This window comes from Schistocerca cancellata, chromosome 8 (assembly GCF_023864275.1).
Source record: "Schistocerca cancellata isolate TAMUIC-IGC-003103 chromosome 8, iqSchCanc2.1, whole genome shotgun sequence".
NCBI classification, from domain to species: domain Eukaryota; kingdom Metazoa; phylum Arthropoda; class Insecta; order Orthoptera; family Acrididae; genus Schistocerca; species Schistocerca cancellata.
Window position 1 is genome coordinate 399,621,001 of NC_064633.1, and position 14,599 is coordinate 399,635,599.

General features: G+C 41.9%; 1 protein-coding gene across 1 annotated transcript in view; it reads left to right on the top strand.

Moving 5' to 3' along the window:
* The window catches only part of LOC126095595 (para-nitrobenzyl esterase-like), a 111,062-nt gene that overhangs the window by 67,044 nt on the left and 29,419 nt on the right, over positions 1 to 14,599 (top strand). The window contains exons 7-8 of the mRNA XM_049910368.1: positions 1,349 to 1,530; positions 14,189 to 14,312. Of these exons, the coding sequence (XP_049766325.1) occupies positions 1,349 to 1,530; positions 14,189 to 14,312 (306 nt within the window). The remainder of the gene's footprint in view (positions 1 to 1,348; positions 1,531 to 14,188; positions 14,313 to 14,599) is intronic.

The window sequence follows — 14,599 nt, forward strand, 5'->3', positions numbered from 1 at the left end:
ACAATGAATTCTGTCTGCCAGCCGTTGTAATTTTTGTTCTTTCACTGTCATCTGAGTATTTAAATTCTTTCTGCATGGTATTTTAATGTCACTTCATAGCAAGTCTGCAGTACCCATAGCTTATGTGACTGTATAATATGTATTAAGAATTCTCGTTCCTCTCTTCTGTCATACCCATTCATCTCTAAAGGCTTATGGCGACACGTCGCACGACTGTGCAAACATCCACCGAACCCAGGGACGTCCTTCACACCATGAACAAATAGCGATTGGAAAACAGCGCTGATACCACAATTCTCTCAAACGGAAGAGAGTTGTGCCGACAGAAACGTGCTACATTGCAGTACTAAATTAAATGTCTCACTGTGCTAAGTATTCCCAGAGAAGTTACGAGCAAAGGAGAGACAGGCCGAGACTCGGCTCGCACACGGCCCACACGCGGCCAGCATACCATTCCTGTGTGAAGTTTGGCACCAAATGACTGGCCCTGGTACAGGTGATAGCACAGACCGTGCGCCATCGTTAGTGCAACGGCTCCGCTTCTCGTTACCCCCAGCCCATAGCGTGGGACCCGACGAAGACGGCTGTCACTGTGTGTATCAGGCTGCATCTCTTCTTCCCTGGCAAAGGCCGAGGGTGTTATATCTCGAGAGAGGCGGGGACGGCTGGATCGCCCATATCGCATTACTGAGAGGGAAACAGAGTGCTGAGCTACCTGATCACCCAGATACTCAGGCGGGAACTGTGGAGACAGCAGCGTCATCCACACGAAGATGGCCAGTACTGACTAGACATCATATTACCGCCCAGCTGTTCCGTAGTAAAAGGATCTGCTCCGGGCATACATTGTGGAAGAGGCCACGTTTGTGTCACGCGGTAATGTCTGGAACAGAGTCTGATGACCAAGCTTCAGCTATTATCACATGGTAATTGGTCAAACCGCAGAAGACTACTGACGACTGGTCCACCCCCAAATCGTTGTCATGCGGAAGTAGTGGTACAGAAGCTGAACGCTATATCTGAGTTGCTGAACTGATGGTGGTCAATGCCAAATGCGTCAGTCAAATACCTAATTTCATCTCCATAATGAAACATGCGCATTCTTTTCATCTGGAATTTCCTCACCAATGTACAATTAGTACACTAGCATTTCAGGACAGGCAATAATAATAATATATCAGTATTTTCTTAGATGGCAAAAAGTGTAATTTGTACGTCAGTGACATAGAGTGCTGGTATTACAACAGCTGTCGAATTTGTTCCGTTTAATATAAGTCTGCTGACCCATGATATGTCGCACATCCACCTGCTGAAGACCGCATCGTAACAGATGTGCTGATTTTTACAGTGTCTGGAGTGATGCAGAGCGAGTCTGTGGCGGCAGATCTCAACGAAAACTTCACGTCCCTGGTGGGGTCTCTGCTGCCGAGGCCGACGAGGGAAGAGCAGGAGGCGGCGGCGCAGCAGCTGGAGGACTTCTACTTTGGGGACCAAGGATTCTCACAGCAACAGCCGCAGGCCGTATATGATGTCTGTATCAACATTTAATTGACTCTTAAATATCTACAGATGTATGTGAAATGCATTCGCAGGTGTAAATACCAACAACCATTGGCTGTATAAGGGAATGACGACAGTGAAAATTAATTCCGAACTGGGACTTGAACCAGGATTTCCCATTGCGCGCGAGTGGTCAGCTTGTTGTCTGTGCACGACTCACACCGAGACCCAAAGTTCCACACGTCGTCGTTCCTGCATCACAAAGTGTACTGGTACACACGTTATGCAAACCCGTACAGCGGGGGACACGTAAAATTGAATGTCGTTACCTGGTATCGGCAGTTAAATACGATATTCCAGTGCCCCTGTTGTTAAGAAGAACGATGCAATGTTCCTTCGGACATGTATGCATGGACGTGAGTCGTGCAGGAATAGCCAAAGCGGTTAAGGCGGCGGCTAGCGTACAGCGTGAAATCTCGGTTCGACTCCCCGTCCAGCGCAAGTTTTCTTTGTCGTCATTCGCTTATACAGCTGATACTTGTGCGTACTCGCAACTACAAATACATTTCATGCATTATATAACAGCTGTAGTTGCCACGGTGCCTGTTCCTTCGGACATCCATGGATGATCTAAGGAGCACTGCACCGTTCTTCGTAACAACACAGACACTGCAATATCGTATCTAGAGATGCGCTTCTGTACAGTAACATACAAAACAATTTACTGCTGTTTGTATTCAGAGTACAAGAGGAATCCTGTAAGACCTCGACCTAGGACAAGGGTAGTGGTTACGTCAAGGAAATTCTGATTTTGTCTTGTAACATATTATTGTCGATTCGGATGAGATAAGTGGGACGTGAATCAAAAGAAAACGCAAACACAGGCTTGTAGTTCACAAAGTTTTATTACACATATCCCCCTACAAAAGCAGTACAAAATATTTTACGTACCTGGCTTCCAATAGCCACCAATAACAAATATAATTAAAAACCTTATAGAGCCTTTATAATATTATACAGAATGAAACAAGTTAAGTAAAGTTCCTTCCTTTTAACTAAAGAGCAGACACCATATCCATGTAAGTATATAGATGCTGTCAACACCGGCCATGACCTTCTTCTTCTGTGCGGATGCACACTTATTCCTCGAACTCTTAGGAGACTTGGTAAGAATGTCTTCCACGAGTAATGAGTGTGTTGGGGTAGGACACTACGAGTGTAGTGTGTGGACATACAAGGTGAGAATGGTGGGTCTCGCGGGAGGCGTGCGCGAGATAGTCCCTGCAGTCGCGCTATCCTCTGTGCCCTCGGTGGCTATGGACCAAACATAGCACAGAAGCTAGCCGAAGGAGGCACAAATGGCGAGCGGAAGGACGGGCTGTAGGGGAGGAAGGAGGCCCGAAAAAAAAAAATGTGGCTCAGCTGGATAGAGCGTCTGCCATGTAAGCAGGAGATCCCGGATTACAGTCCCGGTCGGGACATACATTTTCACCTGTCCCGTTGATATATATCAACGCCCGTTAACAGCTGAAGGTATTAATATAATACCAAAATAACAAATAGTTCCAGATAAAAATAGAGGAGAAACATAATTGACCACAAATTTAACAGGAATTTACCAGGACTAAATCCCAATTGGTGAAACAAGCAACAGTACAGAATATTAAATAACAAATTCCAAGTAAATGAGCAAAATCTTGGACCAATAGACAGATCATAGAACCACGGCATTCCACCAATTATATAATTATATAGTGACTTATTCCACTGAACGCGTTCGTGACGTTCCTCTCTAGTATAACAACAATATTTAGGCAGACATTTATCTTGCACGCAACAGCGGGCACAGCCCGACGGATGACCCACCCTAAAACAAGAGTGACCAAACTACTAGTAACAGGGGACGCACCTTGACGCAGCTCGAACACATTAACGAGAGGAATCTCCTAATAATTACAGGAGAGAATACTCAACTACTGGAGCGAGCAGCGACTCTGATAGGTTACAGCCAAGTAGCGCCAAGCGTCACCAAAACGTAGCTGGCAGAGCTAACGGCGTCCGAACACATTTCAATCAAGGCACCGCCCCATGTATTGGTCAATCCGGAACTGATTGGGCCCGCCGCTCGTAGTACACTGTAAGATTAAGAAAAAGTACAGACTACCAAACTAAAGAACACAATACAAACCCTCTTACTTCAGAGTTATCTGCCCCCCCCCCCCCCTACCCTTTAAATTTAAAACATACAAGACCTCAAACACCAAGCGAGGTGGCGCAGTGGTTAGCACCATGGACTCGCATTCGGGAGGACGACGGTTCACTCCCGCGTCCGGCCATCCTGATTTAGGTTTTCCGTGATTTCCCTAAATCGCTCCAGGTAAATGCCGGGATGGTTCCTCTGAAAGGGCACGGCAGACTTCCTTCCCCGTCCTTCCCTAATTCGATGAAGCCGATGACCTCGCTGTTTGGTCTCTTCCCCAAAACAACCCCCAAGCCCTCAAACAAATAGCATGGAAAATTATTCTTTACTCTTAGAAGCAGACCCCAATAAGAAGCATAAAGTCTGGAGAAGTTAACGGCCTTCCGACGCAAGAGCATAAAATCCCATAATACAAGACACCAAATGTCACGGCCTCTCCAAACGAAGACCACAGAATAAGTCATAAGATGTTCATGTAACATTACAAGCACACTATCTTAACACTAGCTGACGCCCACCTTTAGTAGCACCAATCCACATAGCATAGATAGGCATCCAGCATCAGGTGGTACAATATACACACTTGCTAGTGCATTGGAGGCCATCAGCACCATCTCGCCGCCGACACTCTCCTCAAATCATAACACAGCACCGCGAACAACCAACGCCCCTTGTAGTGTAACGACGTAAGTTTCTTATAAATGATTTTCTTTCGACGTATGACCATGTGCAGACTTCGTCACCTACGTCAGTTACAACCCACTCCAAAATTATTTATATTCTTTTTAAATTGTCTCAGAATGGTTCTTGAACGAAACCGTAAAACATCATTTGAGTCGTATGCGCAGAATTACGTCACTCGGGCCAATTGGTTTGCGTGAACTTTTTCAATTTTTGACGTCGTTTGTTTCTCCTCAGAAATTATATTGATACACTTTATCTTGATTTAATCGATATTAGACCCACATTAAATAAACTTTTTGAGATTCAAAGTTGCGATGAACACTGTCAAAATTCAATAATCTTGTCAAATATATTATTAATTCATTCACATAATTCTTCATAAATAAATCCTCAGAACACGTATTTCAACTTTAGTAGCATCCACTAGTTTATTATCTTCCTACATACAGACGTGAACCTGAGCCTTGACAAGATAGGACTAACATTTTCAATAAGATTAAACTTCCTATGATATCATTGTTGTACAAAAAAATTACATATTTTCATTTATCAATTTTTAGAAGCACGACGCAACAACTCGGTTCCAGGATCTTCTGTTGCTCTTTGGCTGTCGACCCGCGATGTATAGACGCCAGCAATTTTCTCTCTGGTCGCGGCAGCAAAGATGCTGTCTCCGTTCGTTGCGCCGCCCTCTCCGTACATGAAACATAAAAAAAATACAAAACTTTAGGCAATTCACAACCATTACAAAATATTACAAAAATACATAAACAAAAACTAAATTAAACTTATATTCACCTGCAAACTGGGCTGACACTGGTGGATGGGTGACGCTTCAATTTCGTCCCACTACACCCTTCGTAACAGTCACTCCAAGAGTCGCCAACACAACATATGCCCAAGAAACGGGCAAGCACAGCCACTAGGGCCTCGGAGCGAAAAACCAAGAGAGCCATAGCCGGAAGCGCCGCGCTTAAATAGCGACCACAAGAGGAAAACCAAAGAGAAAACGCGCATGGCAGAACGAGCTGGATTACTGCCCCTACAAGATAAGAGAATCACTGGCGCCAGCGACTCCCCCACGGTTCAATAAGGATCCGAGGGATTAATTATCTGATACGCTTGTAATTGGGAAAGGTTCTATTTTTATTTGCTTTTGAGTGTCACCCATTAGAAAGCCACTCCATGGGGAGGTGGTGAAACTGTTAGTGACGCAAGAGCCAACGTCCAACGTTACTTCCGCGAGCCCCATGGGATAATTGTATGGTATTCAGACCTGGACCTGTCTGTTAATGTTTATGCACCGATTGTTACAAGACTGGTGAAAAGAACAAAACGATTCCTGCAACTGTAACTGGAGAAATATAGCGCTACAGTAGACTCACATGATTTCTGCTACTCGGTCCGCATCAGGGGTGCTGGAACCTGTTACATCTCACACGTCTCACCTGGCCTGCACTCGTTCTGACGTTGCACTCTAAGAGGTAGCACATACAACATCTTTGAGTTAAATGATTGACGTGGGAAAAGATAGATTGCCCAGAAAAGAAGTAGACAATTCTTCTGGTACAAGTAAATTATATTGTCGACGTTCTGTGTCCTCCAATTAAGTTGGTGCATATCAGTAACAACTTCAAATTAAAACAAGTGTGCGTCACCCCAGAACTCACTGAGCCTTCAGGGAAGTCACTAGTGCAAAGTAATTGTCTGTCCAATGTACCTTCGACGAACTAGTCATCTCAGTAGGATATGGAGGAAAATATGCTGCAATGCGCGACTTTGTAAGAGACACGCCAAGACAGTTGTGACACTGTTCACCACCTCGATGCGCAGGTTTCTGACCTGCTGCTACATTTCCACACACAATCGCGACCAGAAGGCAGTCTACTTCTGTTTACAACAACACCGAACGTGTAGACACTAAGACAAAAACATAGCCTTACTTACCACTACGAATGCAAGACATGACGTAGTAGCATGACATAAACTTTGCCCCTCTGATCTAGCCACATTTAAATCTGTAGTTATTTTCATAGTTAAAAATATAACATTTCGATACCAATCAAAGTAACTTCGTGTCATTTCCGAAAGTTATACTTTGCAAAAATCAGGTGAACCAACAATAAAGCTTTGTGGGCTGCTGAGATTGACTTGACACTTCCTCTGTCTTCAAATCCATGATGATCTGTATTGAGCAGATGTAATATTACCCCTATTTCTGACTTTTTAGCAAGTGGTGACATCAGAAATGTCATTTTTCATGACAATCAGGATTAAACTATTTTTCACACCAGTAAGCCATATTTATACCCACTCATAGCACTTCTAGTAAAATTTTACGATCTATGTGTCTACTGCAAAACGTGTTTCTATTCAAGAACTGTTTTTCCCCTCCACCCTTCAGAGCCAGGGACGAGTCCATCCTGCTGTTGCCATGGGGTGTTTTGTTTTCTGTTTTGCTTCTTACTTTCTAGTTTAGACAGTATTCCTACTCCAAGCTTCTAGAACATTTCGCTTTCGTCGCTTTCTGGGATCTCACTTCCACCCACATCTTCTGCTGGTGGGTGTGCCACACCTTCTTGCACGGCAATGGAAAAATGGCTGCCTCTCACGTCCCTGAATTACGATTCTGTATTCGTTTAAAATTCACATAAATCTTGAAGCAAAAGTCGGATCTTGATTCGGGTTGCATCAATAAACTGAAAAACTCTTAGAACACTTTTTATGCTTTGTTTGAAAAGAAGTTTCGCTTTATTTCAACTCAAGAGATTACGTAATGTTAGGTTGGGAAACGAGCATGGGTAGGTAAATAGCATGTCGGCTTAAAAGACCTAAATGGGTTAGTTGTCCCTGACTGACACCTAAAATGAGAGGTATAGAATCGACAAAATGTATATTGAAGGGCTCGTGTAAAAGGCATTCCAAAGATGCCAGCTATTGTTACAGCATCATTTAAGTTGACCGTAAACTCTCAAGAAGTGCTGACAGGGAGCAGCACTTTCTTGGGGAGTGCTGTTAAGAGGAGAAATCATTAACAATGCCTACATTCTGGTCTTTACGGTGACAGCTTGAATGACCTCAATGTTTAAACATATTCAGGAGCTGTTTGGCTCTATCAAATGTGAATAGTCGTCTGAAAGTCTTCCTGTCTGAAGGGAAAGAGGATTTAGCAGATTCTAATAGTTTGGAATTCTGGCTGCAGTAAGCCAACATTTGTTTCCGGAGAGCTTTTCAAGTGCTTCATCATCCCTTACTATACCTATCCTGTTCATTTTTCTCCATCCACATCAATTGTCATATCTGAAAGCCATTCAAACATTTCTCCTTTTTCTCGATAACTTCGATGTTTCTGTGTCATGTATAACATCACACCAAAAAGGCATTTCGCAAACGTCAAGTCCTATTGCTGTACCTCTCAATAATCCTGGCATTTTTCTAAACAATTATTTTCCACATAGTATCATTTTTTCCAGCCTTACATTTTCAATTCGAATTAAGCTGCTTCCTAAGTTAGCGAAGGAGTTTACATGTTCAATTTCCTTTCTATGTAGCCCTAATTAGTCTATGCATGTCCCTGGATTGTTTCTGTCTTGGATGATGAAAATAGCAAGGACTCACAGCACTGTAAATCCACAGTCCGGTCACGTTAATGAAACCACCGTCTGTGTTCGACATCGCTGTGCAACAACAACTAACGGACAGAAGGTGACACACCTAACAGTGGAAGGTACATAAAGCGTGGAAAACAGTGCAGACATGATCGTAATACATAAACTGAGCAATTGATCCGATGATCACTGGCTTTCGGACAAAGAATGGAATCATCCTCGTAACGGCTGAGCCCGTAAACTGTTAGCGTGTTGTTGTGGCAAAATGGCCCTAACCAAAACTTGCGCCGAGGCAACAGGGTGCGCCACGAGCCGTAGCTGACCGGGGTAAAGGCGACTGCGGAGGTGTCTACGGGCGGACACATATGCAGCTGCTGAGCAACTCACCACCCAGATGAACCAACGTGCTACCATCAGTGTGTCCTCAATGACTGTACACCGAACGCTGCAGTGTATGCTCCTCCACTGCAGGCACTTGGTTCATGCACCCATAGTCACTGCTGTTCATCGTTGACAAAGCCTGGATTTTGCAAGCCACTCCCTCAGTTGGACTTCCACTGAGTGGCGACAGGTAGTTTTTTCAGATGAAACCACCATAAGCATTTTCCGCCAATTTTATAATTTTTGTTGTTGTTAGTCACAAAGTTGTGTTTTGTGGTGCATTTGTAAATATTTACCGTTCTAAACACTTAAGTGCTGTAGTTAGTTAGTTAGTTAATTAATTAGTTACATGTTCCATAGAACATCTGAACGATTGTTTTATCGAAGTTATGCGAAACGAGTCAGTTTACAGGATATGTATACTGGCCACCACTTTTTGAGTAGAAATTCATAAATGTAATAGAAGGGATTGACCAGGAGAAATGATTTCAAATTAGATTTAAAACTTACTTCGCCACCCGTCCGACTTTTTATGTTATCGGGCAAGTGATGAAAAATTTTTATTGCTGCAAATTTAACTCCTCCCTAAGCCACTGACAACTTTAACAGTAGTTAACGTAGGTTACTTTTTCTGGTGTGCGTACTGTAAGTCCTTCAAGACACACACCATCAGATTATTTGACTTGTCGCTCTAACGAAGTAGGCGAGTGTCAGCAATATGTCTCGTGGTCTTATCGTGGCGTGTTTATCTTCTGCCGTTAGGTCAGACGATAGAAATGCCACTTGCACCCTTCGAGTAGCAGATTGACGGTGACCATCTTTAAACAGAACGTGATTAATTTTCACACACATTTATTAAAATAATAAAAAGCATAGACATTACGTAACTTGATTCTGCTGTTTACAACTGACAATCTGAAGTTCCTTTAGTCTTGGTACGTAATCTTATTCTCAGATATCTCTGATACTTGACAAAAGTGTCTATACATTTATCTTCATGGCTATGTACAGGAATATGATAATCTTATTAGGTGCAGACTGAAACTTGACTATATACTGGTACAGACTAATGCAGACTGGTACAGACTGCTGCAGACAAATGCAGACTTGTACAGACTGGTGCAGACAGGTGCAGACAAACGCAGACTGACTAATCGGAGGTCTGTACCCTCGTTATAATACCTCACGCGTTCAGGTATCACTGCGCGAGTGTGATCCGCGAGGAGAAAAGGTTCTACGTTAGCAGCAATCTCATTGGCTGCGTTACATATTCGTACACGGATCGGCGGAAGCAGAATTTGGTCCATCTCTAAGGCAGCGCCATCTCGTAGTGCAGAGACAGATGAGTGCTGCACCTGCGCTGTTGTGCTTAGCGGGGCGCGCTCGAGTGGGAGAGTTGTGTACGTGCTGACTACGCCGAACTATGTACACAACGCTTTTCCTCTCTAGGGTTGTAGGTACGTACATAATTGTTCCTCTCAAACATCATCAGCGAAAACATGCATTGTGACGGCGCAGCTAAAACGCCTAACTCCTTGAAGAGGTACCTAAATGCCATGGGTGAACACCACATCTTATTCTCATTGATCTCTCTCTCTCTCTCTCTCTCTCTCTCTCTCTCTCTCTCTGTCTGAACAGGCCTGGGAAGGCCCAAAGGTACCGTCCGGCCGCCGTGCCATCCTCAGACCACAGGGGTCACTGGATGTGGGTATGGAGGGGCATGTGGTCAGCACACCGCTCTCCGGAGACGCTATTTTTCAATCAAGTTGCACCTCAGTTTGCCTCACAAGGGCTGAGTGAACCCCGTTTGCCAACAGCGCTCGCCAGACTTGATGGTCACCCATCCAAGTGCTAGCCGAGCCCGACAGCGCTTAACTTCGGTAATCTGATGGTAACAGGTGTTATCAGTGCTGCAAGATCGTTGGCTGTTCTCACTAATAGCTTTTGTGCAATCAATACTTTCTTCCTAAATGATGGTTTAACGCAGAAAAGAATTCCCTACGACATTACTGTGTGGAAATATGCAAAATATGTCAGGGGGTTGATAGATTTGTTTCCAAGCTTAGCACTTATGAGGAAGAGCAAAAGTAACTGAACTTACGTGTTTGAGAAGCTCAGTAATATGCTTCTTCCAGGCCAAGTTTTCATCAGTATGTACACCCCATAATTTAGAGCATTGTAGTGTAGTTACTGAATCGTGCTTATGTGATACATCAATTCTAGTGTGACTCTATTTGCTGTACAGAGCTAAATGTAGCGTGTTCCTTCAAAATTTACAGAGAGGTCTTTTTCAGAGACCCATTTAATCATTCTTTTGAAAATATCATGTATTAAGGGGATACGGAATCACCTATCCCCGCAATGTTAATATATGCCTACTATAGGGAACATTTTCTCACAAACTACTGGAGACAGAGAGGTAAAAATTTTACTGTATGTGCATTCATATGTTACTACAACACTGAAACAACAGTTTATTGTCAAAGTATTTTCTTACAGAGATATTGTACATTTATTTTTAAGTAAATTTTTTCCATCGCTTTTTACTAGACTATCACCCCTAAGTCTTTTGTAAATCAAGTAATTAAAAAATCGTTGTTTCAGTATGTAATAGGGACCTATGTCACTACGTCATAAAAATTTCAGACTTCTAGGTTGACCAGTACCTGAGATAATGTTCCTAGATGAAGTAAAAAGTAAACTTACGGGAAACGGAGAAAGAAGATTAAAACATTCCTGATCCGTAGCTAATACCCCCTTCACAGTCTTCATAATCATCTTCAAGTCTTCTTTTGGCACCCCTCTGCACCTGTCTTGCTTTTTTCACTAATGTCTTGATTATATTATCAGCATGCCTTAGTCTGTGCTGATCTAAAAAGAACATAGCACGTACCGTACGGGAACCAACACACATACCCAACTTTTGAAGGACCTGGCATTTAGTTATATTTCCAAGATTGAAGGTTGCCACAGCATCATACACACCAAAATGTAGTGTATTAATTCCGACAAACACTGTTTTTGGGAGACGATGCCATATCACACTATTCAAGCACTCGTTGGGGTTCTGCGTTTTTCCGTGAAGACATTTCATCAGAAGACTTCTGTCAGCCAGATCTCTGAAAATGGGCTTTATTTCTGCCATGATGGCTGATGGTAGACTGTGGTGGTGAATGTATTTCTCTCCTGTTGTTAGTCCCCTATTGTATTTACACCAGCTGTTTTCACCTTTGGGGCACAAACCATGTTGTGGATGCTCATCCGTGGATGCGGTGTGGAAATATAAAGCCCATATAGCTCTCCTCATTTCTTCAAGATTGCCTGTATTTTGCCTGATTGCAAGGCCATAGCAGTTCTGAATGTGGTCTATTATGGAATCAGTCAATCTTCCTCTGCCATCCAAGGTTTTCCCATCATCTAGTTTTTTCCCTTTCATAACTGATTTTAACCTTCTCAGCCTGGCACCCATTCTCTTCTGCACATGTCCTATACATTCAAGTTTGCTTATATTTACACTGTTCCCATATGGTTTGCTTTCCAAAACTTCTTTGAATGCTTTAGAGTCACCATCTCCCAGATATTTGACATAGCGAACATTATACCACTGTGAAGAGCGATGAAAAATTTTCTTCACCCCAGCAACCTCCATGCCACCACTACTACCATAATAATTAGCAATACAGTCATCACTGTGTTCATTTTTCAGCCTGCCTGTGCACCTACAGTATTTAGACATTATTGCAACATCAATAACCTTGCCAGTATCAACACTAGTTGCTGTTACAACACCATTGTTGGAGGTGTGGCCCCTTTTCTGCCACGTGCCATCAAACGCCACTGTGAGGTCACGACTGCCGTCATTTTCTTCCACTGCTTCTTCCACAGCAACCTGCATTGACTTCTGTGCTACATCTTCAACTGCAGATCCTAGTACATAATTGTAAGCTTCAAACTTTGAAGGTGCACTTGGAAGATTTAGAACACCACATAGCATATCACCAGCTGCTTTGCCCTTACCAATTGCTCGCAATCCATAAACTAACCTAATATTTACACTATAAAGTTCAGTTTTCTTGTATCCATTATTTACAGTTACTGAAACCGAACTTGGAAACTTACAGCTGTATTTACAAACACTGCATATTAAATTAAACTGGGCAGCCAGGCCAACATGGGATTCTACTTTCAGAGAAACGTTTCCATGACATTTTTTGCAGCACAAACTGTTTTCAAGAGCTTCACACAATATATTCGTATCAATGAGTTCAAAAACTTCATTCCCTCTATCAAGTAAATTATATTTCTCTTCCAAATCTCTTAGTTTTTTATGAGAAGCACTGTTTTCATTTGGTGTAAGTTCGTTCGGCAAATCAGTAATAAGTGGATTCACATTTTCCAACAGTGATGATGATGAACTGCTTTGCTTTGCTAATGAATCATTATTTCTTTTCTTTTGCCAGTTCACACGCTTTTTAAATACTTTTGCTTTAGCTCTAGGCATTTTCACTGCGAAAAATGAAACACTAAATACGAAATAACTCAACAACAACTACTTTCTTATATCACACTGTTTACAAAACAGTCCCGCCACAAAGTCAAAGAGTAACTTGAGGAAACCAGAGAGAAACATTTTCGGGCAACTAGTGTATAAATAGTCGCTGGAAACCGGGATATTTGAATTCATGTCACTTTAAAGGTACTGCCAAAAAGTTCATGGTCAGCCACGAGAGACGTGTATAACTAAAGCGCAATACCCGATCTCACAAATATATAAAAATAAAATAGTTATAATTGTAGTAGAGCTATGTATGATACGTCATTTTAAAGAGGAAACATGGCAGAATATAATACGCCAATAAAAAAAATTCGGTTTTTTAACCCAAAATCCGATTCCGTATCCCCTTCTTCCGTTACTTTCTCTGTAATGGTATTTGTAACAACACTAGTACCGTATGCACCAAGAACCAACATTAAAGCAATTTGGAATATATTGTTAATTTTTCACTTACAGAATTTTATGGCGAGTGAAATGTTATGTATTTTAGAACTCTTTATATAACATGCAGACAGTTAATCCACACGTCGTCAGTCGTGAACCATCTTGTACCATGAAACAGAACAAAGTTTTTTGTCATGGGGCATCTGGTACTTTACAAATGAACCGAGTTTCTTTAATGTCTTAACAATTTTATCTACCTTGAAAACAGAAATCTGTGGTAATTTCTAGTAGCTATTTCAAAACATATGCATCTGCCTAATTTGATTTCACTTACTGATTATTGGTGAGTAGTAGAGTAATAATGTAGGAGATGGACTCTTAAATATAGTAACCACAACGTTTTATCGATAACAACGCTTTTAAATTTCAATCTAATATTTGTTCCTAGGTACGTGACCATACTGGAATACATTTTCACGTTTGTCAAAACATCAATTTCATGGAGTAACTTTTATAATTTCAGAAAAAGAATGCAGCACAAAATGTGAATAGCATCATTTCATAATGGAATAAGATAGTATGTTAAATTTCTGTTACAAGGATTGCTAGAGACAAAAATTTAAAAAGTATGCCATGTCAGGACACTCTACCCTACTTCATAGTGGTAGAGAACGGCGATTAGTTCTCCCTGAAATCTGTATGCACCTAAAAATTTCCGTTCTTTTCTTTATTAACTCTCTATTTCCCTATCAGTTATTTTAATAGTACTTTCCAGGTATTGGTAGAGTAGCATAATTTTTGGAGAAATATTTTTCTTGCTGAAACGGCTTGTAAAACACCCTAAAATCACCTGGCTTTTTTTTTATAAATTTGCAGATGATTTCCGACTTGTACTTTATACAAGACACCCAGGCTTTCGCCAGGGTCGTGGCGAACACGAGCTCGTTCCCACTGTACTACTACTATTTTGACTATGACGGCTACGGATCCACTGAATACGGTAAGTCTCGTTCTCACATTTTACTACACTTCTTACAGCTTATGTTCTATTCGAGTAACGGTGCACAGTTTACCTATAAATTTGCGAAGTTATGACATTTATCTGTGACTCTAAATTGCTACAAATCAAGTACAAAGACAAGTGACAGTTGTCAGAAGTATTTTAAGTTTAGCTCTGATTTTTGAGAATAATAACAAATGTTGAATGTTCTCATAAGGATTTGAGTTCGGTTCCGAGTTGTGGGCTACTTAGTACATTGCAAACCTTTGAGATTCGTCTACTACATG